This window comes from Phocoena sinus, chromosome 1, assembly GCF_008692025.1.
Source record: "Phocoena sinus isolate mPhoSin1 chromosome 1, mPhoSin1.pri, whole genome shotgun sequence".
NCBI lineage: Eukaryota > Metazoa > Chordata > Mammalia > Artiodactyla > Phocoenidae > Phocoena > Phocoena sinus.
In genome coordinates, this window is record NC_045763.1 from 22,590,104 (window position 1) to 22,617,082 (window position 26,979).

Here is a 26,979-nt window from a genome sequence, read left to right on the forward strand (position 1 = left end):
ATCATCAGGTGTCAGTCTTCAGCCTCATCACACTTAACCTGCTTGGCTACAGTTCAAGTATGAAGGAGAGAAACAATCAAAGAGTATATATGAATTGCTGGGAATAAATTGGTAAAGATTATATTTAAAAGGCAAGAAATAATTAGGGATTTTATATAAGTATTTTTAGATTTCAATATATAATTCCTCTTGCCCATCTTTTTAGCTTTTACATATATGACATTTAATACTTTCTCAAATTTTCATCATATACACATTTTCAGGAATACATTGTGAAGCAAAAGTAGAGTGTCTGGTAACAGTCTTTTAATATGAATACATAGAACCTGACGCATCGTGTAAGGTGATACTTTCATAATAATACTAGATTGGTTTTTTTCTTTTTATAAATTTATTCATTTTTGGCCGTGTTGGGTCTTCAATACTGCACGCCGGCTTTCTCTAGTTGCGGCGAGCGGGGGCTACTCTTTGTTTTGGTGCGTGGGCTTCTCATTGCAGTGGCTTCTCTTGTTGTGGAGCATGGGCACTAGGTGCGTGGGCTTCAGTAGTTGTGGCATGCAGGCTCAGTAGTTGCATGGGCTTAGTTACTTCACGGCATGTAGGATCTTCCCGGACCAGGGATCGAACCTGTGTCCCCTGTATTGGCAGGCAGATTCTTAACTACTGTGCCACCAGGGAAGTCCCTAGATTGGTTTTAAAATATGTCCACATTCAACTTTTTTAAAAAAACATAGATACTGAGGTACTCAGGTACTAAGAAGACTTTTAATTCTGGGAGTTTTTCAACAAAGAAGGCTTGTTCAGCCTATGCTTTCTCTTTAAAAACAAAAAAAGATGGTTATTAACTTTTTCAAATAAAACCTTTAAAACATACTTAAAAAGTCCTCAGGAGGAATGAAGGTACTAAGATTCCATCACCATTCTTGGCTTTCTAATTCATTTTGGATTCATAACAGAGTTTTTAACAATGAGATCAGGAACTGGTGATTTTAGTATTACATAAATTTACTCAGTGTGCTGAGTGGAATAGTTCAATTTGAGGAGTAGTGACCTTACTTTCCTTATCATTCTCATATCCCTCCCCGGGAGCACAGGCTCCGGACGCACAGGCTCAGCGGCCATGGCCCACGGGCCTAGCCGCTCCGCGGCATGTGGGATCTTCCCGCACCCGGGCACGAACCCGTGTCCCCTGCATCGGCAGGCGGACTCTCAACCACTGCGCCACCAGGGAAGCCCCCTAGTAGTAAGTTTAAGGCCTTAGGAAGCTGTATAAACTCTTTCAGATCACTAGGGTACCCATTAGTTTATGTAATAATCCCACATTCCATTCAATTAATCAGAATATCTTTCCTTATCATTCAAGATAAAAATAACTTAACTCTGTGGATTTTCAGTTTTCAGTGAATTAGAATACAATGATGTAGACTTAACTTTAAAACTCTAGTAAACATAATTTTACCTCACTTCGATGATTCATAAGGTATGTCGGTATCTCATAACGCCTTAACATTTTAAACATATTTTATGATTTTTTACCATAATCTTGGTAGGTATAGAGAATTAGGCTAAATCCATCACTATCCTGAGTTGCTTTAGAAAGATTTTCCCTGATAAAATCTTGTTTGCCCGTAAAAATATAGACTATTCCCTGACTTCCCACCCCAAGTGCAATTTTCCGGTTGTTGAAATTATGTATAGACAAGAATTTATTCTTTTAAAGAATTTTGCACATACTGGTCAAGTTAGAATGAGCTTATCAAATTTACTTGAAGCAGTGTTTTTTTTTTTTTTTTGGCCACGCTGCAGCTTGCCAGATCTTAGTTCCCTGACCAGGGATCAAACCTGGGCCCCTGGCAGTGAGAACGCCGTGTCCTAACCACTGAACTACCACGGAATTCCAGAAGCAGCAGTTTCTCATGTGTATCACATTCCTCATTCATTTACCGGTCATTTATTATGTGCTGTGCCATGTTCCAGTTAGCACACGACATGCCAGGTATACAAAATGAATAAAATGTAATCTCTGCTCTCAGGGACATTTTTTTTTTTTTTTTTTTTTTTTTTTTGCACGTGGCTTGCGGGATCTCAGCTTGAAGCCGGGCCATGGTAGTGAAAGCCTGGAATCCTAACCACTAGGCCACCAGGGAACTCCCTCTCAGGGACCTTTTTAGACTATGCCCAAGGAGAGAGAGAGACAGGTAAACAAGTATATAGTATGAAGTGTTATAGTTGTTGTGACTAAAGTACAGTTGCATCACAAAGGAGGAAGTGGGTGATTATACTGGAGGATTGAGATGGAAGGAAAAGCATCATACAGGCTACTCATTAAAAAACAAAAGATGGGGAAGGATGTTCTGGGAAGAGGGAGAAGAGCAAAAATAGACGGTGTAAAAGAAGGTGGCAATTTTGGGAACTACAAATAGTTTGGTATGATTGGGGCTTGGATTGTCTGGTGGGATTTGGTGAGAGATGAAACCAGGGGCCAGATCTTGGAGGGACTTAAATATGATATTAAGGATTTGGGTCTTTATTTTAGCAGCAAGGAGAGGATTCTTGAAGGGTTTGGAGGAGGGTGTTACATGATCACTGTGGAAGGAATATAGAAGATCAGGTAGATGCAAGGAGACCAGTTCAGACTAGAGATGATGCAGCCTGAATTAAGGCGGTAGTAGTGGAAATAGACAGGGAGGATGGCTGGTGTTAAGGAGATGCATCTGGCAGGACTTGGTGACTATGTGGGAGTTGAGGAGGAGGAAAAGGGAGAAATTCAGTGTAATTCCCAGGCTTCTGTTTTAGGCTGCTGTGTGCTGGGTGGTGCCATTACAAGGATGGGGAATATAGGAAGAAGAGTAGTTTGGGAGGTGGGAGAGGAAAGAGAACTTGGTTATTTTAGACATAATGAATTCAATAAAGTCCTATGGGATATCCAAATGTATTTATTTATTTATTTAACAGTTAATTGTGTCCTGGCGTGGAATTCAGAAGGGAGGTCTGTGCTAGAGGTGTCACCATGCAGGTGGCTAATCACTGATGCAAAGGAGATTATTCAGGCAGTGCTTTAGGGTAGCAAGTGCAATAATTAACATGTTAGGTTTATTATGGAAATTGAACAAAGGATGTCAATGTATCATGTTAGGTATTCTGAGCCCATTTCTTAGAAGGTAGAAACGTTTTGGAGAGAGATTTTCCTTAAGTGGTACCTCTAGTTACTGCTAGTTACTTTGGGCATAATGGCTCTCTTACTTTTTTTTTTTTTTAACTAGGTTCTGCTCATGTCTGTAGTTTGATTATGGTGACTTAAAAAATGCTAAAGTGTAAAAGTGACTATAAAGTTCCTAGATTCCAACAAGGGACATCAATTCTGTGGTCAGCAGGTTCTTCCTGGTTTGAACTAACAGTATTACTTTTTAGTCTTATTTGGATAAATCTATAATGTGACTTAATCTTATACTTGAAGCAGCACTTTATGTCATGAGCTTTTAAAGTTAGGATGGGAAAAGTCTGATGTAGAAGGTAGCAAGTGGCGGTGTAAATACAGTAGCAAGAGGAACTTTCCTTTGGGGTGAGGAAAGTTGTTGATTCATTTCCATGGTAGTAGCTGCTAAGCAGTCCCGGGCAGCTTAGAATTTAAATACATTGGGGCACTAGTCAAAGCACTAACATCGAGTTGTAAAGTATATTATTTTATTCCTTTTGAGATAGATTAAAACAAATTTTTTAACCCCATGCTGTGAATATTAATTTTTTCATGATTTATGTAGTCTGTTTATCGATGGACACTTTTACAACAGGATTTATGAAGCCGGATCCGAGAACAACACGGCAGTTGTGGCAGTAGAAACTCACACGATACACAAAATTGAAGAAGGGATTGGTAAGTCTTTTTGTTGTTCTAGTACTTTTTTTTTTTGGCCGTACCTCGAGGTATGCAGAACCCGTGCCCCCTGCAGTGGAAGCGGGGAGTCTTAACCACTGGACCACCAGGGAAACCCTGTTCTAGTACTTTTGACCCTAGCTTCCTTGGTTGAGATTTCTTGCCTTTTGTGCCTTATTTTTCCCCCCTACCCAGTGTGCCCTACCAGTGCTGTAGCCATCAATTTGATGATGGCACATCTAGAGACACCGCTGCCTAAGATGCTAGGGCTGTCCGTTGATGTTTAACGTGAATTTGCTAGGGTTGCTGAAAAGATTTTTCATCAATAGAAATCCCTCAAAGAAATTGGAGCCTCAAGGTTGAACTCTGTCATTAGGGAAGTTGCTGATGAGGTGTTGATTGTAAGGCAGTGAGTGGAAAGAAACTGAAGTTAGACAAACCTGAGTTTGTCTGAAATTAGACAAACCTGAGTTTAAATCCCACGTTCTCACTGCTTAGCTGTGTGTCCTTGGGAAAGTCCCTTCACCTTTCTGAGTCCTACACAGGGACAATAGGAAACAATCACTGTCTCACAGGATTGTTTTAAGAACTAAAAAAGATTAAGCCTATAAAAGCACACAGCACAGCGTCTGGCACATAGTGGGAGCTTGGTAAGAGAGCTGTTATGCCAAACTTCTTCCAGAAGATTCCTAAACAGTACCAACCAGTATGAACTGTTAGCCCCTCAGAGGAACCAGGAGACTAGAGATTCTGAATTAAGCTTTGGGGAAGAGTGTTTGATAAATAAATGATATTTTTTCCATTTTCAAGATGCAAGCACTATAGAAGCAAATGAGGATATGGAAATCGCTTACCCCATAACTTGTGGGGAGAGCAAAGCCATGCTCCTTTGGAAGAAGTTTGTATGCCCAGGAATAAATGTAAAGTGTGTCAAGGTAATTGTCTTTTCTCCTTGCTGGGGCCTATTTTGGGTCTCCTTGTTTTCAAAGGGTATGGTTTTAGTGCCTCTTCTCTCTCTTCTACCATGTCAATGTTTTTAATTTTGTGGTGTCCCTTTGTGTCACAGTAAAAAAAAAAAAAAATAGGGACTTTGGAGTGAAATTGACCTGGATTCAAGTCCCACCAGAATATAAATCCTTTGAGAGCTGAGAATTTGTCTATCTTGTTCACCATTGTATCCCCAGCACCTAGAATAGGGCTTGGCATATTTATCAGTAAATATTTGTTGAATGAATGGAGTCCCATCTCTATCACTGACTAGCTAGGTGACCTTGATCAAGTTATTTAATATTTCAGAGCCTCATACGTTAAAATACAAATAATTATATACACACACAGTAAGGTTGCTAGAAGAGGAAGTGAGATCATATATGTAAAATGCCTTACACTGGTGTGTAATTTGGTAGAGTTTATTAAAAATTATTACTGATAAAAATAAGTAATCTTCATGAGAGCACAATATGGAAATAATTGCTTATTCTGTCTCCACTGGTAGCCACAGCTGACCTATGTAGATAGTAGTCACCATCAGTGGCATCATCCTAGAATCATTAAGAATTACAGAGCTTCGAGGCTTTGTAGTGCTGTTGGTTTCTACCATCCTTATTCTTTCTACCAGATCCTGAATCTTGTCATTAGGGCTGAATAGATTACTTCAGTTTAAATAGCCTTTGCAACATTGGACCCGTCTGCTTGATTCAGGGCATAAATGGATTTTAGATCCTAATCAGTATATTAATCTCTGACCCTCCTTGTGTCTTCTGTAGCTTCGTACCAGGACAGGGCACTGTGTCCAGAGAAGGATCATCTTCTCTAGCACAATAGGGTGGGAGGATGGAGAATAACAAGGCTATGACTAAAGATGTCATTTGGGTATTTTTTGTTCATAACAAGTAGAGTTATGTCTTTCTTTCCCTCTTGGCCTGCCTAAATTAACATTGGATTATTTTGGACTTTACTTTTTACATTAGTTTAATGATCAGTTGATCAGCCCCAAGCATTTTGTTCATCTGGCTGGCAAGTCCACCCTGAAGGACTGGAAGAGAGCTATTCGTCTGGGTGGAATCATGCTCAGGTGAGCTCTGATAGCAAGTTCATACCTTTCAGCTGACTGTGGGGCACTTAATCATGGTGGAATCCAGAGAATCCAGTCTTCTTAATTTGAATTTTTATTCTGTCTGAAGGATTGGCTTAAACAATCCATGTATTATTTGACCTTCATCAACTTGTTCTTAAAATCCCTGTGAGAGAAGAAAAATTGAATTAAATTGACTCTTCCCAGCATCTAGGACAAATTCTTCTGATGTCAGAATGTTGGGCAGGATCTTCTCTGGGCAGAGAAGCTCGGGAGTAGATGACAGTCCAGCTTGAGATCACTCAGCATAGGCAGAGCTAAGCCTGGTGCTAAGAAAGCTTGACAACAACGGAGATGTGGGCTGATGGACAAATCCTGGGATAATCTGGTAGAGTAGAAGGGTGCTGTTCGTAAGTAACAATTATGCACAGCGAATGCAATCCTTGCCGTCATTGTACCATTGAAATAAACTTTATTTGTTTTTAAAAAATATTTATTTATTTATTTAGGCTGCGCCTGGTCTTAGTTGTGGCGTGCAGACTCTTAGTTGCGGCATGCACATGGGATCTAGTTCCCCAACCAGGGATCCAACCCGGGCCCCCTGCATTGGCAGCGTGGAGTCTTACCCACTGCACCACCAGGGAAGTCCCAGAAATAAACTTTAGAATGTATAGTATCCCCACTCCCATCTCTTTATGCAGCAAGTTTATCATTGTAATCCACCCCACTCCTCGGTGAAATTAACATTAGTTGGTGTTTCTTGAGCACTCAACTATTGATAGAAAATTTTAAAATGTGGTTAAGAATTAAAAGTTCCCCACAGAACATGTATCATGAATGAGCCTTAAAAACCTCTTACCTGGGGCTTCCCTGGTGGCACAGTGGTTGAGAGTCCGCCTGCCGATGCAGGGGACACAGGTTCGTGCCCCGGTCCGGGAAGATCCCATATGCCGCGGAGCGGCTGGGCCTGTGAGCCATGGCCACTGAGCCTGCGCGTCCGGAGCCTGTGCCCCGCAATGGGAGAGGCCACAACAGTGAGAGGCCCGCGTACCAAAAAAAAAAAAAAAAAAAAACCTCTTACCTTTTGTCTTTAATTTTTTTAAGGAATCTGTCTTAAGAGAAATCTATAGTGCTTGTAGAGATTCAAGTATAAAAATGTTCATTGCAACATAATTTATGATGGTGAAAATTACAGTCTCCTTTAATATACAATCAAGGTGTATCTAAAGTAAATTATGGCTCATCTAAATGTATATGAGTTTATACTATGGGGCATTATGAGGTCATTAGAATATTTCTAAAGAGTTTTTACATGGAAAATGCTTATGATGTAATGTAAGGAAGAAAACAAAATGTAATATCAATTAATATAGTTGTTTCAAAAAACACACATATGTAAGTAAATTTAGTAGAAAAAAATATGCTGAAATGTTGATATGATCTCCGTGTTGGATATTTTTTTAAAGAGCAGTTGTTTTCTTTATAGTTTTCTGTATTTTCCACAGAAAATGTTTTTTTCTTTACGTATGATTTTTATAGTCAGAGGCATAATTAAAAAAAATTCATTCCAGATGATTTGTGTGCATTAATCAGTAGTTGAATGAAATTGGGTGTGAATACCTTTAACTTTCTTTTTTTTTTTTTGTTCTTGGCTTGTTTTATTTGCCCAGAAAAACAAGTGTATGCCAACTTTCCCCAAATGTAAAAGACTCAGAGTGTCTAAAAAATCTTTAGTGAAAGCCAAGTAACATTATAACATAGAGTTTACTGTAATTAAAATACCTCATGGCTTTGCTCATGGCCTATAATAATGACTTGTGAATCTAGTTATAAGGACATTTTATAGTGGGGGTTTAGTATAATCAACTTTTCTCTGTATTTATAGGAGAGTTATCTCTTTTTTTTTTTTTTAAAGGAAAGAAATGTGCTGAAGTTTTATGTCTCCAGAAGTGGCAACAGATCTTGCTGGTCTACAAGTACTAATACATCAGAATCTAATCACAAAATTCTAATCCCCCTGTGGCATTTCTCATTTGTGCTGGGATATGAGTTAGTCTTTTCCCCTTTTGGGCTTTATTTCACTGAGATTCTATGGGGAAATTTAGCTATTGTCAGGAGTATATGTCTAAAACTTAGTGATAACGGGAAATACAAGAGAGTACACATAACGAGTAGAGGAAGGAGGGAAGAGGAGTACTTGTAAATGTGGGCAGGACCAATGAACATTTTATAGCCCCAATTAGAATTTCTGCAACCTAATGACTTTTAATACTATTAGGTTTCATTAACATATAGAAGGGACTCAGCAACTTTGTCTCTATTTGTCCCTTCAAGATGAAGTGCAGGCTGAATTGGTACTTCTTGTCTCTCTTTGCACAGGAAAATGATGGACTCCGGACAGATTGATTTTTACCAACATGACAAGGTTTGCTCCAATACCTGCAGAAGCACCAAATTTGATCTTCTGATCAGCAGTGCAAGAGCTCCAGTGCCAGGACAGCAGACAAGTGTGGTGCAGACACCCACTTCGGCCGATGGTAGGGGGTAGGAAACCACCTGAAAACCCACTGTGTTTTTCAGTAGCACTTTTCCTCTCATTTCTTCTTTGTGTTTCTTTTTTCAATTCTCGAGAGCGTTAATGTAAGGTATGGTAATCTTGGGTGGGAGTCCATGCTTTAGAAAGAACTCTCTTTGTTTTCTCCCGAGTGATTCCTATTGGCCAGACCTCCTTCCTGGTTTCTTTGTTACAGTGGATGGTAAACGTTAGAAAGGTGATCCAAATAATGCTTATTTAACAGTCTCACTTTGGTGCCACTTGACATATCTTTGAAATCAGATTGTTTTAAAAATCCTTTGCTCTTCTAGTGGCAAGGCAAGCGGGTGGATTAGAACGGAGAACGGGTTTTCAGCTGTTGAACTGAGATGTATCAAAGAGAGTGTGTCATTGGCTGGGCTGGACTCTGGAGACTGCTGTAAGGATCAAAGAGCTCTGTCTGTAAGGAATTCAGATAAGCAAGCTGAGGCTTCTTCACAAATGAGATAGGATGGGCACACACTTAACTTCAGTATTGTTGAGCTTGGGACAAGGGCTCTCTAGGAAAGATATAGCCATATGAGGTTATTATTAAGGATTTAGTTCAGCTGGAGACTTAGCACAGCTAAAATTCTTAGATAGAATATGTCTAAACTACTTCCAGGAGACTTATAAATATGCCTGACAGAGACCCAAGAACGCTAAAGGATGTAAGGGAAGTATTGTGCTTTAAAAATGACTTATCAAGGTTTCTTTTGGTCAGTCCTAATGTTCTGTGAGTAACCACTGGGTGAGTAGAAGCCAAATTTCTTGGAACCTAAGTTCCTTTCAGGAAAGTGTACAATATCTAGCAGTTTGAATATTTGGTGGTGTGACACTTTCACTTGAAAAGTGAAAAATGCTGTGAAATTATCTACTTCCTTTTCATTTTGCCGAAACTTCTTTACTTGATCATCCATATTGATATTACTTGTTTGCTTGATTATTGATATCCTTCAATGTGGAGAGTCCACACTTGTCTATATTTCTGTCTGGATCAGTTTGATTTTTCTCAATTCTCTTTGTTTAAAACCTTAATATAAAATTGATAGCAGTAGTTTTTTCCTCTGTGAATCTGCTATTCATGGATCTCTTATCTGATTTATTTTGGTCTCATTTCTCTTACTTTCTTTTACATAGCCTGATAAATAAGTTACAGCAACTTCATGAATTCTAGATGGTTAGTATCAAACATGCTTGTAGTAGGGCTCTTGACTATAATTTTCTTTTAAATTATTTCAAGTCCTCCTCATCCTCACCAAGTCTGGGGCTTGCAGCCTGGCAATCGTGCCCACCTTCTGTCTCTTGTGAAAACATAACTGCTCAGAAAGCAGATTGTTCTTTTGTGATTTTGTAAGTTATCTTTCACTTTCTTTTTTTATTTATTTATTTATATTTATTTATTTATTTATTTTTGCGGTATGCCGGCCTCTCACTGTTGTGGCCTCTCCCGTTGCGGAGCACAGGCTCCGGACGCGCAGGCTCAGCGGCCATGTCTTACAGGCCTAGCCGCTCCGCGGCATGTGGAAGCTTCCCGGACTGGGGCACGAACCCGCGTCCCCTACATCGGCAGGCGGACTCTCAACCACTGCGCCACCAGGGAAGCTCCTATCTTTCACTTTCTATTCAGAGTAAGAAGAAAGCATTTTCTTTTGCAAGGCAGGTTTTATTTAGGAAATCAAATATTCATCCTGGATTACCTAGGATTCTAGTTTTTAAATATAGGGACATGCAGGCAAAAGGTTAGAAAGTTAAATAACAGGATCTCTTTGGCTGTCTGAGATAGAGGATAGTTGTGACTTTTTCATAAAATTCATGGGCCTTCCCTCTAATGGACTGCTTTTAGGTAGCATCACACAGATTGCCATCTCAGAAGAGAGCATGGAAGAGGCAGGGCTGGAATGGAACTCGGCTCTCACTGCTGCTGTCAGCATGGCCACAGAGGAGGGCATGAAGAAAGACTCAGAGGAAATTTCAGGTACTTTCTATGGGGCTCAGATTTCTTGTAAGGTTTTGTGACTCTTATCACCATTACGATTATGGACACAGAAGGCCTCTTCATTACTTGTGCTGGTTTTTCTTATGCATATTAATACTAATTACAGCTGCAAACACCTTATTTTAATCCAAGCAATAGCCCTGTAAAGTCAGATTTTATGAAGCAATTGAGACTCAGAAAGGGTCAGCACCCTGCCTAAGACCAGTCACACAACTAATAATTCAGCTGTTTAACTGAATTCATCTGTTTAACTCTGAAGTCCATGATTTTTATCCTGTCACACTGACTCCAACTTTGCCCCATTTGTTAGAGAAACCAAGCTGCAAGATGTTAGAAGAAAAAATTAGGTAGCAGGTGGTGTAGAGGATGGTGATTAATGATGATTCACTTAAAGGGGACAGGAGAAGCTTCACATCATCCTTCATTCATTAATTTATTTAACAAATATCTATTGCTGCCTGTTTTTAGCTGGTACTGTTGTTAGATCTAGATAGATGAAAAGACATAGCTTCTGCCCCCAGGGAGCTTATAACCCTACCTATTCAACTGTTTTATTGTTTTGGGGGGTTTTTAAAAAATATTTATTTATTTTGGCTGCGCCGGGTCTTAGTTGCAGCACGTGGGATCTTCGTTGCAGCATGTGGACTTCTTAGTTGCAGCATGTGAACTCTTAGTTGCGGCATGCATGCGGTATCTAATTCCCTGACCAGGATTAAACCCAAGCCCCCCTGCATTGGGAGTGCGAAGTCTTACCCACTGGACCACCAGGGAAGTCCCTCTGTTTTGGTTTTTTAAGTATAGGATTAGAGGGAGTATATCTTTAACTTAATTTAATTTCTTTATTACTTAACATTTAAAATATTATGTATTATTTAATTTTAAATTAAATTATTTAAATAAATGCTTTAGTATTTATTAAATATTTAATTTAATATTTTTATTGGAGGAAGATACCTGTTCCCTGTAGCCAGAGGCATGACAAATTGAGGCAATTATCACAAGTCCCTATTTTGCTGCAGAGTTCAAATAATTAGATACCAACTCAGGGAGGCAGCTAGTGTTCCAAAGGCTTCTTTTCTTTTCCCAGCAATAGCCCAATAAGAAATCATTTTGAGGGGGGTTCCCCGGTTGCCTAGTGGTTAGGATTCTGGGCTTTCACTGTTGTGGCCCGGTTTCAATCTCTGGTCAGGGAACTGAGATCCTACAAGCTGCGCAGCACGGAAAAAAAAAAATCATTTTGAATCAAAATAATTTTGAAGTTAACATTGAAGAGATATGCCTAAGTATATGTAGCGTCCCTTGTTTACCCTCTGTCTTATCCCTCTTTTGCCAGAGGACACTTTGATGTTCTGGAAAGGAATAGCTGATGTAGGACTGATGGAAGAGGTTGTCTGCAATATACAGAAGGAAATAGAGGAGCTACTCAGGGGAGTTCAGCAGCGGCTTATCCAGGCTCCCTTCCAGGTCACAGGTAAACACACTAATCCTAACAATAGAGGTCATTGTAGGCAGATCATGTTAGCCTCATGAAACACTGAGGTATAGGTATTATTATGCTCATTTTACAGAATAGGAAACTAAGGCTCATAAAAAGTTACTATCCAAAGTTCGTAACTAGGGCTTTTTATTTTGAATTGTAAAATTTTTTTTTTTATTGAGGTATAGTTGATTTACAATATTGTGTTAGTTTCAGGTGTACAGCAAAGTGATTCAGTTATATGTGTGTGTGTGTGTGTGTGTGTTTTAAAATTTATTTTTATTTAATTTATTTTATTTTTGGCTGTGTTGGGTCTTTGTTGCTGCGCGCGGGCATTCTCTAGTTGCGGCGAGTGGGGGCTACTCTTCGTTGTGGTGTGCGGGCTTCTCATTGTGGTGGCTTCTCTTGTTGCGGAGCATGGGCTCTAGGCGTGTGGGCTTCAGTAGTTGTGGCTCATGGGCTCTAGAGTGCAGGCTCAGTAGTCGTGGCACACGGGCTTAGTTGCTCCGCAGCATGTGGGATCTTCCCGGACCAGGGCTTGAACCCGTGTCCCCTGCAATGACAGGCGGATTCTTAACTACTGTGCCACCAGGGAAGCCCCTACGTGTATTTTTTCAAATTATTTTCCATTATAGGTTATTAGAAGATATTGAATATAGTTCCCTGTGCTATACAGTAGATCCTTGTTGCTTATGTATTTTATACATAGTAGTGTGTATCTGTTAATCCCATACTCCTAATTTATCCCTTCCTCACTTCCCCTTTGGTAACCATAAGTTTTTTTTCTATGTCTGTGAGTCTGTTTCTGTTTTGTAAATAAATTCATTTGTATTATTTTTTGCTTCCACATGTAAGTGTAATTTGTTTTTCTCTTAGTATGTTATTCTCTAGGTCCATCCACCTTGCTGCAAATGGCAATATTTCATTCTGTTTTTATAGCTAAGTAATATTCCTTTGGATATGTATACCACATCTTCTCTGTCTATTCATCTGATTGATGGACACTTGGCTACTGTAAATTGTAAATTGCTGCTATGAACACTGGAGTGCGTGTATCTTTTCAGATTAGAGTTTTCATCTTTTCTGGATATATGCCCAGGAGTGGGATTACTGGATCATATATGGTAGCTCTATTTTTAGCATAACTAGGTTTTTTTTTTTTTTTTTTTTTTTTTTTTTTAGATGTTGGGGGTAGGAGTTTATTAATTAATTTATTTTTTCTGGGTTGGGTCTTCGTTTCTGTGCGAGGGCTTTCTTTAGTCGTGGCAAGCGGGGGGCCACTCTTCATCACGGTGCGCAGGCCTCTCACTATCGCGGCCTTTCTTGCTGCGGAGCACAGGCTCCAGACGCGCAGGCTCAGTAGGTGTGGCTCACGGGCCCAGCCGCTCCGCGGCATGTGGGATCCTCCCGGACCGGGGCACGAACCCGTGTCCCCTGCATCGGCAGGCGGACTCTCAACCACTGCGCCACCAGGGAAGCCCCATAACTAGGTTTTTGTTTTTTTTTTTTTTTTTTCTCGGTATGTGGGATCTTCCCGGACCGGGGCACGAACCCGTGTCCCCTGCATCAGCAGGCGGGCTCTCAACCACTGCGCCACCAGGGAAGCCCATAACTAGGTTTTGAACTCAGGTCTGGCATTGCTTTTTCCACCGGTAATTTTTGCCTTGTAAATGGTGCCAGAAAGCAATCTCTCTCGATATAGATACAAAGTAGATATATAGAGTCTGAAAATTGGAGAAATCCACCTGATTTTAGACAGTTCTCATATTGTTAGTTTAAAGCCTCCAGAACGATTGTCTGCATTCCAGGCAGAGGGAACAAAGATCTTGAAGTTACAGTGAACCTGGTGGGTTCAAAGAATTAGAGCAGCACTGACGTGGCTGCAGTGGACTAATTAATGGAGAGAGTGGTAGGTAATGAGGTTGCACAGGAGCAGAGGGGACAGTTTAGATAAGCTTTGGTCAGAACTTTGGGTTTTATTTTAAGGTGATGGTAAGCCATCATAGTGATTTTGAGCAGGGGAGTAAAGTGATCAGATATATTTATATATTTTTAATATAGTTTTAAAATTTTTATATCTTTTTTTTTTTTTTTTTTGGTACGTGAGCCTCTCACTGTTGTGGCCTCTCCCGTTGCGGAGCACAGGCTCCGGACGTGCAGGCTCAGCGGCCATGGCTCACGGGCCCAGCCGCTCCGCGGCATGTGGGATCTTCCGGGACTGGGGCGCGAACCCGTGTCCCCTGCATCAGCAGGCGGACTCTCAACCACTGCGCCACCAGGGAAGCCCTAATTTTTATATCTTTAATGGAAGCAAACTCATTAATATTTTCAAGATTATTTCTTGTTTGTAATTGAGTTATCGCGTTTGACAATTTCTAATGACCCCATGACAGTCTTAACTAATTTTTTAAATTTTTATTTTATTTATTTATTTATTTTTGGCTGCGTTGGGTCTTCGTTGCTGCACGCGGGGTTTCTCTAGTTTGCGGCGAGCAGGGGCTACTCTTCGTTGCAGTGTGTGGGCTTCTCATTGTGGTGGCTTCTCTTGTTGCGGAGCACAGGCTCTAGGTGCACGGGCTTAGTTGCTCCGCAGCATGTGGGATCTTCCCAGACCAGGAATCGAACCTGTGTCCTCTGCATTGGCAGACGGATTCTTAACCACTGCACCACCAGGGAAGCCCCTCAGATTTATTTATATTTTTAAAAGATCACTGTGGTTGCTGTGGGGAGAATAGATTATATGGGGCAAGAGTAGAAACAAGAAGACCAGTTGGGAAACTCTTGAAGGAATTAGTCCAGGCAAGAGATGATAGTAGCGTGGATTAGAGTGGGTAGTGGTAGACCTGGGAAGAAGGGATCATATTGGGCTTATATTTTGAATGTGGAACTGACAAGTCTTGCTGATGGATTGGATGTAGGGTGAAAAAGAAAGAAATCCAGGATGACTCATATATTTTTGGTCTGAGCTGTGAGCGGTGGTAAAATTTCCTGAGATGAAGACCACTGGGAGAAGAAATCAGAATTGGTTTTTGACTTGTTTAGTTGAGATGCTTATGAGGGCTTCAAATGGAGAAGTCATTTGGCTCAACAGAAGTATTAATCTGTAATGCAGGAAAGAGGTCTGGGCTGGAGATCTACATGTGGAAATTCTTAGCATGTCCATGATATTCAAAACCATGGAACTGGATGAGACAACTGTAGAAGAGAGTTGTAGGTGGAAAAGTGGTCTGAGTTAAGGAAGTAATGACCAATTACTGACAGCTCTTTCAAGAAGTTTTGTTTAAAGGGGAACAGAGGGACTTCCCCTGGAGCTCCAGTGGTTACGGCTCCGTGCTTCCACTGCAGGGGGCACGGGTTCAATCCCTGGTCAGAGAACTAAGATCTTATATGCTGCGTGGCGCAGCCAAAAAAAAAATAATAATAATAATAAAGAGGAACAGAGATAATACTATTAATAATATTGCATGTCATTTCCCATGTTTGGCACTTAAAATATGATGTTTCTAATCTTCATATCTATCTTGCAGAGTAAGTATTATTAGTCGCATTTGTTTCAGATGAGAAAACTGATGACGAAAATGACTTACCCAAGGTCACACAGATAGGCAACATCAAAACCAAGGTTCAAACCTAGCTCTGTCTAGTAGAATGACCATATTTTCTAAGACAAGTCAGAAACTATAACCAGATGCAAGATTTTTTTCCTTATTTTTGTATTTATTTATATGGAAACATGTATAAAGATATAACAATTAAATAATAATTAGTTACACATGTGATAAATCTTTGTTAAAATATTTTGAAAATGCTATTAGTATTCTAATTTCTGGATTGTTTTATTTTTCTTTTTCCCAATTTTTTTTTTTTTTTGCTGTACATGGGCCTTTCACTGTTGTGGCCTCTCCCGTTGTGGAGCACAGGCTCCGGACGCACAGGCTCAGCGGCCATGGCTCACGGGCCCAGCCGCTGCGCAGCATGTGGGATCTTCCCGGACCGGGGCATGAACCCGTGTCCCCTGCATCGGCAGGCAGACTCGCAACCACTGCGCCACCAGGGAAGCCCTGGATTGTTTTATATTTATAAGCAGCACAATAGGGAGTTGGTGGAACATTTCTGTTTTAACTGGACAGGCATGTCTTTTGTTTTAAATAGATGCTGCTGTTCTCAACAATGTAGCACATACATTTGGCCTAATGGACACAGTCAAGAAGGTTTTGGACAACAGAAGGAACCAAGTAGAGCAGGGAGAAGAGCAGTTTCTCTATACTCTGACAGGTATGTATAACTTCTGTCTTTTCTTAGGCGATATTATACTAATATCCTTGAGTCTTGCCACTTCTTTGTTGACTTCTGTTGGGACTGGATTGGCTTGCTTCTTCTTTCTTTCCTTCCTTCCTCCCTTCCTCTGTCCTTTCTTCCTTCTTTCTCTGTCTCTCTTTCTGTCTCTCTCTCTCTTTCTTTCTTTCAACTCACATAGTATCAGATTTGGCTTTTTCTTTGTACATAGTCCTAGGTGAGGTGGAGTGGTGGGAAGCAGAGGAAGCACAAAGGAAAAGAAAAGAAAGCCAGCAACATGATCCTCCTTCTATATCTTTGGAGGATTAAGATGTCTGCTAGATCGCTCCATTAGTCCAGTAATATAAGTGGCAGAAGAAAAAAATTGGCCTTTGTCTTTTTTACATTATTAATACTGAGTCTTTTGATATACATTTAGCACTTTCATTATTTCTGGTAATCAGAAATTATGAGCACATGGATAATTTAACTCTTTTTAATAAGTACTTTGTGCTGGTCTCCAAGCTAGGTTTTAGAAATAAAATGTTGAATAAGGTAGCCTCAGTCTCTTGAGGGCTTTCAAGGAACTCAAGGGAAAGCAGACTTAGAAATAAGTGCAAAAAGTAGTCAGTTTTGTAACAGAGGCATATAGCAGGTATAGTGGTGGAACAAAGGGAGTTATCATTTTTACCCAGAAAAGAATCAAGAGAAGCTTTTGGAGGAGGTAAGGCAGTGAAGGATGCAAAACAAGTTGGAGGTATGGATTCTCAGTCTTAAATGACATAGAATATATTATAATAGTCGGTCATGAAGACAAGAGGCAAGAAAGATCATTTGGTAAGAGAAGAACAATTTAGGTTGTTTTAAACTTATTTTTATGCCCAATTTATATTTTAAATTCGGTTTACCAGGTATTCTCAGAGATGCCCTTTTTCATTTGATCTTTCTAGGAATATTATAGGCTGTTTCCTTATTTTACAGATAACCCAGTAGAGGCACAGAGAGGATAAATGATTTGCCTGGGACCACATCACTCCTTGACAGTGAAGCCCAGAGTAGAACTCTGTCTTCTTATTCATAGTCCAGTGCTGTCTACCACCTTGAAACTTTACACCATCTGAAAAATGGTTTTTGTTAGAAATGTAGGCTTCTGGTCCCTTGTCCATATCATTTTAGTTATAACCACAGTATACATAAAGTTGTGTTTTCTGCTTTTTTCACTGTGACATACTAATATGTTTCCAAGTTGCTACACAGTATTTTACCTAGACATTCTTCTAGGGATGAATTTAAATTTTCAAAATTTTCTTCAGTAGCTTATTTTGTTGCAGTGAACTTGTATGAATATAACTTTTCTTCTTATGTTCTTTTAAACTACTTCACAATATCAATACCATTTAAGCTTGTGGTTAAATGGTATTGATAATTTGTTTATGGAGTCTTGTGACCTATTGTCAAATTTTCAAGAAGATTATACCAATTTACATCACAAGTTTGAGCTCCGCAACAATGGGCATTGTTTTTTACAATACACCCTGATTTAACTTTTTAAAATTATAGATTTGGTATCTTGTTTAGGTTCACATTTCTTTGATTACTACTAAAGTTGGAAAAAATGCATTATCTTATAACCGTAAAAGGCAATGTTTTAAATGTGTTCTTTATCACTCCCTACTCCTTTTATTCCAAACAAGGAGTTGACTTGCTCTGGGTGTTCCACAGTGAGTGAGGTGCTCTACAGGTGTGACTGGTTATTTATTGGATGCTTATCAGGTGCTAAGCAATAGAGAAGTTCTGGTGTAGAACCAGACTCACCAGTGGTCATCAAGGTTGGATCGGACCCTTGGGAGAGGGATAGTGATAGGTGTATTGGGGTGGAAAAGCCACCAAGTTGACTCTCAGAAGACTTTTGTTTTGGCCCATGCTCTGTAACCGTAAGGAAGTCGCTTTATCTCTCTGGATCTATGTCAAAATGAATGTGTTAGAACTCTTAAGACCTCCTTCGGTTCTGTAATTCTTAGGGACTTCCTCTATAACTTTCTGTAGACTTCTCTGGGGGCTAATGGTAGACTAAAGCCATCTGGGTCACCAGCAAGTGATCCTGCCTTGAAGGACAGTTTGGGAATCACTGCTTTTCAGAGTGGCCATTGTAGCTCCTTTGTGGGTCCATGGCAGTTGCAAAGGGAGTATGCAGATATTATTTTCATCTGTAGACCCAGGCAGGGCATATATAAGCTGGTAGACCAACTGGAGACTTCTTTGGTTTGCATTTTGGTGACAGGTGACAAAATGCCACAGGAGCTTCTAGAGTTGAGCTATAGTAGGATCACGGCACGAAAAGATTCTGAATTATTGACCTGTCTATAATCACACAATGACATGTAGTAACTGGAGGGATTTTAAAGACCATCTAGTCTAGTTTCTTCTCGAAAACAATGAAATGACTTGCCTGAGGCTACATAGTAGCAAAACCAGGGCAAGACCCCAGGTCTCCTCACTCCCAGTTTACTGTTCCCAAGATTATACTTCTCTCCACACAAAGTCTGTCTTTTTTCCATAGACTTGGAACGCCAGTTGGAAGAGCAGAAGAAGCAAGCTCAGGATCACAGGCTGAAATCCCAGACGGTTCAAAATGTGGTATTGATGCCTGTGAGCACTCCTAAGCCTCCCAAAAGGCCCCGGCTCCAGCGGCCAGCCTCTACCACCGTCCTGAGCCCTTCTCCTCCTGTCCAGCAGCCTCAGTTCACAGTCATCTCACCCATCACCATCACCCCCGTGGGTCAGTCATTTTCCATGGGCAATATTCCAGTGGCCACCCTCAGCCAGGGCTCCAGTCCTGTGACTGTCCACGCACTTCCTTCTGGCCCTCAGCTCTTCCGTTATGCCACAGTGGTCTCATCTGCCAAGAGCAGCTCACCAGACACAGTGACCATCCACCCTTCATCTAGCCTGGCGCTGCTAAGCTCCACCGCCATGCAGGATGGGAGTACCCTGGGCAACATGACCACCATGGTGAGCCCTGTGGAGTTGGTGGCCATGGAGTCTGGCCTGACCTCAGCCATCCAGGCTGTTGAAAGCACCTCAGAGGATGGGCAGACCATCATTGAGATTGACCCAGCCCCAGACCCAGAGGCTGAGGATACTGAGGGCAAAGCAGTCATTTTGGAGACAGAACTGAGGACTGAGGAGAAAGTCGTGGCTGAGATGGAAGAACACCAGCATCAAGTCCACAATGTGGAGATTGTGGTCTTAGAGGATTAACTGGGGGTCTCGGGGCCAGGAGATATGTTTTGGTTTGGAATTTTAATTATTTGTTTATTTTTATCATTGTCCCACTCATTTCCACATAGGATCCTTTTTTTAAAAAACAAAATCTTGTTGTTGTAACTGAACAGGTTGGGTCCCTTCCACCCCCTCATTGAAAAATGGACAAAACAAGCTGCCCTTCCGGAAGTTGAGAGTAGGTCACTCTATGTCCTAATCCTCTTACACCAAGAAAGTGATTTCTTTTAGGGGAGGCATCAAGATAACCAGAGACCCTATCCAGAAAGCCCTTTCCAGGCTAGTCTGTCTGTGTACGCATGTGGTTTTATTCTCATAAAGGTGCATTGACCAAACCAGGGAACACAAATCTGACCCTGGAAGGCAACCCACTCACACGTGGATGCAGAAGGATACTTTACTTTGTATTCTGGAAGGGGCCCTCAGAGGCCAATGCAAAAGTCTGAAACAAAAGTAAGTTGCACTCTGCTTGGAGGGGAAGGTAGCATACCAGCAGCGGCTTAAAAAGGGAAGTGCTTTGGCCAGGATGGGGCAAGGAAATTATCTTACTTCCAGAAGTGCAACTGATGCCTCTTAATATCTCTGAGGGTTACTACCATGGCTGCCATTTTGAGGCAAGGCCAGTGTTAAGAAGAAGGGTACATTTCCACCGAGCAAGTGGCGTCAGAGGCCTGTGGCTTGGCAGAAATAGAAATCCAGAGACGTCACAGCTGTGCTTTGGGGTTCAGGTTCACCTTGCCCCCCACTCTGTCAAAACACTTACCCTCCTAGTCCATTCATTTGCAAACTGTGTGATGTGGTGTAAATTGCTCTGGTTCTTGGACTGTGGCTGTTCTCGGGGTGGGGCTCCAAGGCCATCATTTTTATTGCATGACTCCAGGAGCAGGAGAGTTCCTCATCCAGACCAGCTGCCCTTTTTTTGTGGGGCCCTTTTTTGGCTTTGGAACCAAAAGCAGCCATTCATTTGGTGCTTCCTCTGTTCTACCCTCTGTTCCTCAGTGGTTAATGGCATCTGTCTCCTGGATCCCACGCTCTTCAGATTTTTGGCTGATTCAGAGAACAGTGACAGGTGCCTGCCTGCCTTCATCCCCTTTTAGATTCATATATACCATTTATACCACAGATGTTTCTGTGAGATATTGAGCTCATAAAAAAACCTTAGGTTTGGCAACACCCCACCCTATCCTGAGGCACCGACTAGATGTCTCCTCCTGAGCGAGCTGGACTCCCTGGGAAAGAAGCATTGTCTGCAACATTATATTATAGGAAATGTACCAGGAATGTAATAATAATATCTTTTGGGGAGTTATTTTGTTTTCTTCTTTTTTTTTAATGTTTTTGTATATTTAGAGATGGGCCCATTTTCCATGCTGTGATTCCTTCTCTTTGACCATCTTCAGTGTCTGGGGCAAGAGTAGAGTCTGTTTTTTGTTTCTTTGATTGCATTGTTTACTGCACTAGGAAAAATATAGGGAAACTGCAGACAATTTAAAAGAAAAATAGGTCAAAAAAGAAAGCATACACTTTAGGAGTGGGGGAGTTTTTTTAATTAAATACAAAACTTTAACCTGTAGTTTCCTTTTTTTTTGAAGGCACCCACCTGAAGCTATGTTTCTTCCAACAGATGTTGGAAACCCTGTTGTTAAGCAAGTGAAAACTGCATCCTGCCATCCCTCAGATAGCTGTGTATAGCTAGAGAAGCCCTCTAACTTGAAAGGGTCAATCTAAAAAGCCTTATGGGTGAGATTTCTGAACCCCATACAGTTATGGTTTTCAGCTTTAAAATTGGGGTTTTATTTTTCTTTTCAAAATATCTAATAGACATAGCAATCAGTTTAGAACAAACCTTTGGCCCTTTATATATCTTTAGTGAAGGAAGTGGCTTTTATTTCTTGCTTCTTTAGGTTGTCTGTTGGTACATAAACAAAAACAAAATTTCTGCCTAAGCCTAAAACTACTACTTGAACCTAGAAAGGCACATGTCATCTCTATTGCGGTTTTTAGGGACACTTTTATCTTTCCCAGAGACAAGAGGCTCAAATCAGGACAGAGGAGGAGGCTTGGAGAACACCTACCCACTAGCTCAGGTTCCTTTCTTTCCTCCGTCAGAGCTGTTGGTAGCGTTTTAAAGTAGTGTGAGCGTCACGCTTCCAAAGTCAAGAGATCACCTCCTAACGACAGAGCCTGTTTACTTTCACTACCTGAATATTCCAGCTGGTGGAAATACATGAGCTTTGTTGTTTTCCTGGTCTTCCAGTAGCCTGTCATTGTTGCTAGATGCTATGCACCCATTCCTGAGTGTGGGTTTCCTCACAATCCTGGTCTAGATCTCAGACAGGGTGAGGCACATGCAAGACACTGGTATATAAACAAGCAGTTACAATGAATCATTCCTCAGGCTGAGTTGGCAGTAGCCATCTAATCTTTCTGTTCATTAATTAAATAAACACTTTGTAAGAACCATCTATGTGCCAGGCTTTGTGCTAGACACTGGCAGTACAGAGATGAAGGCTCAGTCCATGCACTCAAGGGATTCATTCTCCAGAGGTTGTCTGGAGTTAAGAACTATATTTCAATATAATAATTGGTTTCCTTTGTAATGCTAAGTGTTTTATTTCATGCGTTGATAAACATTGTTCCGAGAGTTGGTCCATAGGTTTCAGAAGGCTACCAAAGTTACAAAATGGTTAAGCCTTTCTCTAGTGAGATACTGAAATCATCATATTAGGGTAAGTGCAGTGACAGAGCTATTGGCTGGGAGAAGAGAGAACAAGGGGTCAAGCATCTAACCCAGCTTGGAGGCAGGGGTCAGCAAATATTGGAGTACTTCCTGGAGAAGATGTATACCTAACCTGATTTAGGAGAGACCATTTTTGGCTACTGTTTTGCATTCCATTTTCAAGTAGTTAGACTTATTTATACAAGAGGGGAAAAAAATCCTAAGTCTCTTGTTGCTTCTGTCTCCAGAGCTAGGCAGAGTCAGCAGCTCAGGCAGTCTCTTCTGAGAGCAACGCACTGGTGAAAGCCCAGTCATGTGTCAGTTTCTCTGAGCTTCCATCAGATGAATCTAGGGCAGGTAAATGCCCCAAACCTTCCTGTCATGTGGTTTCCACAAAGGCCTCAGAGTCAACTCTTGCCTTGGCCATGTCCCTGTCTGACCCCCGCTTTCCTGTTCTCTTCCCCTTTTCAATTTCCAGGTTCCATCCCTGCCCCCCTCCCCAAACTAAAACAAGACAAAAACTCCCTGGCGTCCTGAAGTAAAAAAGGGACAATAGATTTGAATATTTAAAGCTACTTCATGTGAAGTTTCTTTCATGCTTCTGTCCATATTTGGGAAGGAGGACCAGAGTTAATCCAAATACCTTGGAAATTAATATTCAGTTTAGGTGGTCTGAGACACCGTTTAGTGGTGGCATTTTAATCCATTTCATGAAAGCATTAAAGGTAAGTCTGTATGGTGGGAAGTACTGGTAACACTTGATGATAAAGATAGTAAAATCAAGCATGAAATGTGGAACTACTAGTTCATTGAGTTATAATTGGTCCACCACTATCAAGGCGGTAGAAGGACAAAGAAAAGGTTGAATTCTCAAAATACGTACGAGGTTGTGATTCACTTTGGGTAATACTCTTGAGGAAATAGTCCTCTCTGAGACAAAAAATCAGATTCTGGGCTAGCCCCTGCATTTTCAGTCAACCCACTACAATTGATCACAGATCCCTCACACCTTGGATGCCTCCTCCCTGGGATATTCTCGTGTAGTCTGTAACGTACTACAATAACAACCAAGGTGGTTGCCCTAAACAAGGGATCAGTTCTGCTAGATTGGAACTCTCTGCCCCTGGAATTTCTCTTCTTAGCCTTTATTCAGTCATTTCTAGGTTTGCTTCCCAATCCTGGAACACCTTTCTTAGTCCTGAGCCATGCAATTTCACTTCCCCTAGAAGGTTCTACTTTCCTTGAACATCCTTATCGTACTCCTGCTTCTCTAGCCCTTGCTTTGGGGAACCGAATGTGACTTAGTTCCCAAATTCTGCCATGTTAGTAACTGCCTTTCTGCTATGTCAGTAACTCAACTCTTGAGACAGTCACTTCTTCCCAAGAAACCCCCAAGACCCAAACCTCAGCATACATCCATAGACTGCAGTCTTTACTGCCTAGAACAGCCTTCGTCATCCATCACCTGAATTGAAGCACCTTTGAGATGTGCTTGTAAGTTCCCCAGAACACATAGATTGTAAAACCTATCTTTTACACCTGATTGATTCTCTACCTATGGTCCATGGCCCAGGCTAAGACATGCCTGTTTCCTGGATAAATTATTTCAGCCCAGTATGATTCCTACTACCTCTTCTGTTATGTCTTATGAGCCTCCCAACCTGAAGACTCCTGGTGCTCTCTCAACCTAAAGTAGGCCACACCCTACTTTGAAATTGCCTCTGGGTTCTCCTCCTGTATCTATAGTTTCCAATTCTGTACCTTTACTAGTATTGGGCTTATAACATGGTATATATGGGTTGATTTCTCTAGTTTGAGAACAAGAGCGGACGTTAGTATTGGATCACATATAAAGGAAAATGTGAGGCTGGGTAATGACCCAGAAGGAAAGATGGGTTCCTCATTGGGCTTTGTAGGAGCTTCTGTAAGAGGGGGTGTGGGGGACATTACCTGCATTTCAAAGTATAAGGGTTTCTAAAAATTAATTAATTTAGGCTGTGCTGGGTCTTTGATGCGGCACATGGGCTTCTCTAGTTGTGGTACGTGGGATCTTAGTTCCCTGACCAGGGGTCAAAACCGTGCCCCCTGCATTGGGAGCACGTAGTCTTAACCACTGGACCACCAGGGAAGTCCCCTCAAAGTATAAGTTTTTTTTTTTAAAAAACTTCTCTGCTGTTTTCTCTAAAGAAATCTACATATTGTAGAGCAAATTGGAAGCCCACAGCTCTGATTCAGCCTTAAGATTTACTTTGGCCCACATTTTAGTTTTATTTTAACTTTTTATTGAAGTATAAATGCATACAGGAAAGTGCACAAATCACTGTACAATTTGATAAACTGAACATACCCATGAAATCAGCTTTCAGATCAAGGGGGAAAAAAAAAAAAGTCACCAGCACCTCACCCAGACAGGGTAACCTCTATCTAGCTCTCTAACATCATATCTTAGTTTTACCTATTTTGAACTCTTTAGGGACTGGCTTTTTTCCTCTCAACATTATGTTGTAAGATTCACCCATAATGTTGTGTGAAGTGTAGTTGATTGCTTCCCATTGCTGTGTAGGGACTGTTATTATTTACTATGCCACAGCTGATCCATTCTAATAATGGGTACTTGGGTAGCTTACAGTTTAGGGCTATTATAAATAATGCCTCTGAACTTTTTTTTTTTTTTTTTTGGGCCACGCCATGCAGCTTGCAGGATCTTAGTTCCCCGACCAGGGGTTGAACCTGGGCCCTTGGCAGTGAAAACAACAAACCCTAACCACTGGACCGCCAGGGAATGCCCACCTCTGAACATTCTTGTACGTGTCTTTTGACGAACATATATATGCATTATGCCTATGACAGTTCACATGAAAAATTCAAGATAAAGTTTTTCTTAAAACAACAACAAAAAAAACCCCACAAAGTCCAGAAGATCTGACAACACTGGGTCCACATTTCCTCACAGCAACACGTGACTGGAACTGAGGCCTGTCTTAGGTGGGCCGTGGCTTCTTCACGTACCGTCACTCCCTATTACAAACCCAGATCTACTTATTTTTGGTAGCTTATTTTTTTCATTCAATAATCTCAAGCACACTCTTCCCCCCAGATAACTGCAAAGCTTATTACCTCATTTCCTTCAAGTCTCTATCCACATGTTACCTTACCAGAGAGGACCTCCCTGACCACCCTATGAAAAGTGGCAACTTCCTCCTGCACTATGCTTCCTATTTTCCTTTACCCTGCTTTATTTTTCTTTCTTTTACTTATCACTTGACATACACGTATTTTTTTCTCCCCCAAGTAGAATCGAAGCTCCGTGAGAGCAGGGACCATTCTCGTCTCTTAGTCACTGCTGTTTCTACAGTCCCTGGAACAGTGCCTGGCATGTAGCGGAAACTGGATAGATATTTGATGCATGAATAATAAGAAGAACAATAATAACCAATACTTATTGAAGGGTAACTATGTACCAAGCATTTTTCTAAGCACTTTACATATGTTAATCCATTTGAGCCTCAGGACAATCCTATGTGGTGAAGAGCATTATTTACTTCATTTTACAATGAGGAAACTAACACTTATATTCTACTCTAAACAATAGCTACATTTGAAACGTTGTATACGGATCAAATTTATTAAACAGAGTCTTTAAATGTACTAGAGAAGCTTAATACCTAAAAGGAAACTTTCAACAAACCATTTTATTAGGATGATGTTTTGCTGATAACATGTTTAGTCGCTACTTAGGTTGTTTTGTTTACAGTCCAGTTCACCATCTCGCCACAGTACTGCAGAAGGAGTGGTGGAGGGAGGGAACTTCCAGTTACCTGAGAAAGGATTTTAGAACCCAGATCATCTGTCCTGTCCATCAGTCACAGGAAGTACTGATTTATCACTTTGTTAAAAGTGGACTTGTCTTGTTTGAGATGACATTGATGTCAGGGTCCCTGGTTAGAACTCCTTCATTTGTTCGCTAAGCTCCTACTGTGTAGAGCCCAACCCCACGTACTTTGTTACACAGGGAACCTATTCCATAGAACATTGATAATATTGTAAAACCTTTGCCCACTGAGCAAAAAGATATTCCCCTGCTCCAGGAACAAAAATGGAACCACTATGCCTCAGAAATGCTAAGTTAACATTTCCATGACTGAGACATTCTGGTTAGCCTTTCTGAGCAAACTGGACAGGGCTTCTCATATTCTTGCCTCTCACATTCTGTAGCTGCCACCCAAGGACCGAAAGGGAAGGATTTATCTATAAAACATTGTCACAAATAGTTTAGATGCACTGGTTTGACTGGTTTAACTATTTTTTCTTGGCACAGACCTAAAATTGAACCAGCGCTTTCTGGGGCTCCCTGGCTTCATTTCCCCTTGGCACTATCTCCAGAAATCTTGTTTACACTCCATTTTTCTCTCTGGCCTATTGTCTTAGATTGAGACTGTAAGCTGTTTCCTAGCACAGTGCTGCTCAGACTTTTAGATCCCATGGATCAATAAAAGAGATTTAAAAAAAAAAAAAAGGTCTTAGGAACCAACATGGGGTTCTCTGCATTATATTTTACCAAATAAGGATATTTTTAAAAATGGCTAATTTTTACTGGCATCATTTGGGAAGAAAGGGCATTTTCACATCAAAAAAGTTAGGAGGAAAAAAAAAAAAAAAAGTTAGGAGGGAAATAATCTCAGAATAAAGAACAGTCTTCTGCATTGA

The 26,979-nt window shown here is 40.9% G+C and overlaps 1 protein-coding gene across 10 annotated transcripts in view; it reads left to right on the top strand.

Annotated features, from left to right (window-relative positions):
• GMEB1 (glucocorticoid modulatory element binding protein 1) overlaps positions 1-22,016 on the top strand; it is a 32,152-nt gene extending 10,136 nt beyond the window's left edge. For 8 of the 10 annotated variants that reach the window (XM_032640868.1, XM_032640836.1, XM_032640863.1 and 5 more), the window contains 8 exons: positions 3,762-3,874; positions 4,685-4,809; positions 5,845-5,948; positions 8,328-8,485; positions 10,367-10,498; positions 11,853-11,990; positions 16,149-16,271; positions 18,832-22,016. In XM_032640868.1, the coding sequence (XP_032496759.1) occupies positions 3,762-3,874; positions 4,685-4,809; positions 5,845-5,948; positions 8,328-8,485; positions 10,367-10,498; positions 11,853-11,990; positions 16,149-16,271; positions 18,832-19,532 (1,594 nt within the window). In that variant the 3' untranslated portion in view covers positions 19,533-22,016. Of the gene's footprint in view, positions 1-1,806; positions 1,997-3,761; positions 3,875-4,684; positions 4,810-5,844; positions 5,949-8,327; positions 8,486-10,366; positions 10,499-11,852; positions 11,991-16,148; positions 16,272-18,831 lie in introns of all 10 variants that reach the window. The other 2 variants (XM_032640909.1, XM_032640901.1) reach the window with 2 other exon arrangements.
• Positions 22,017-26,979: the final 4,963 nt, after the last annotated feature.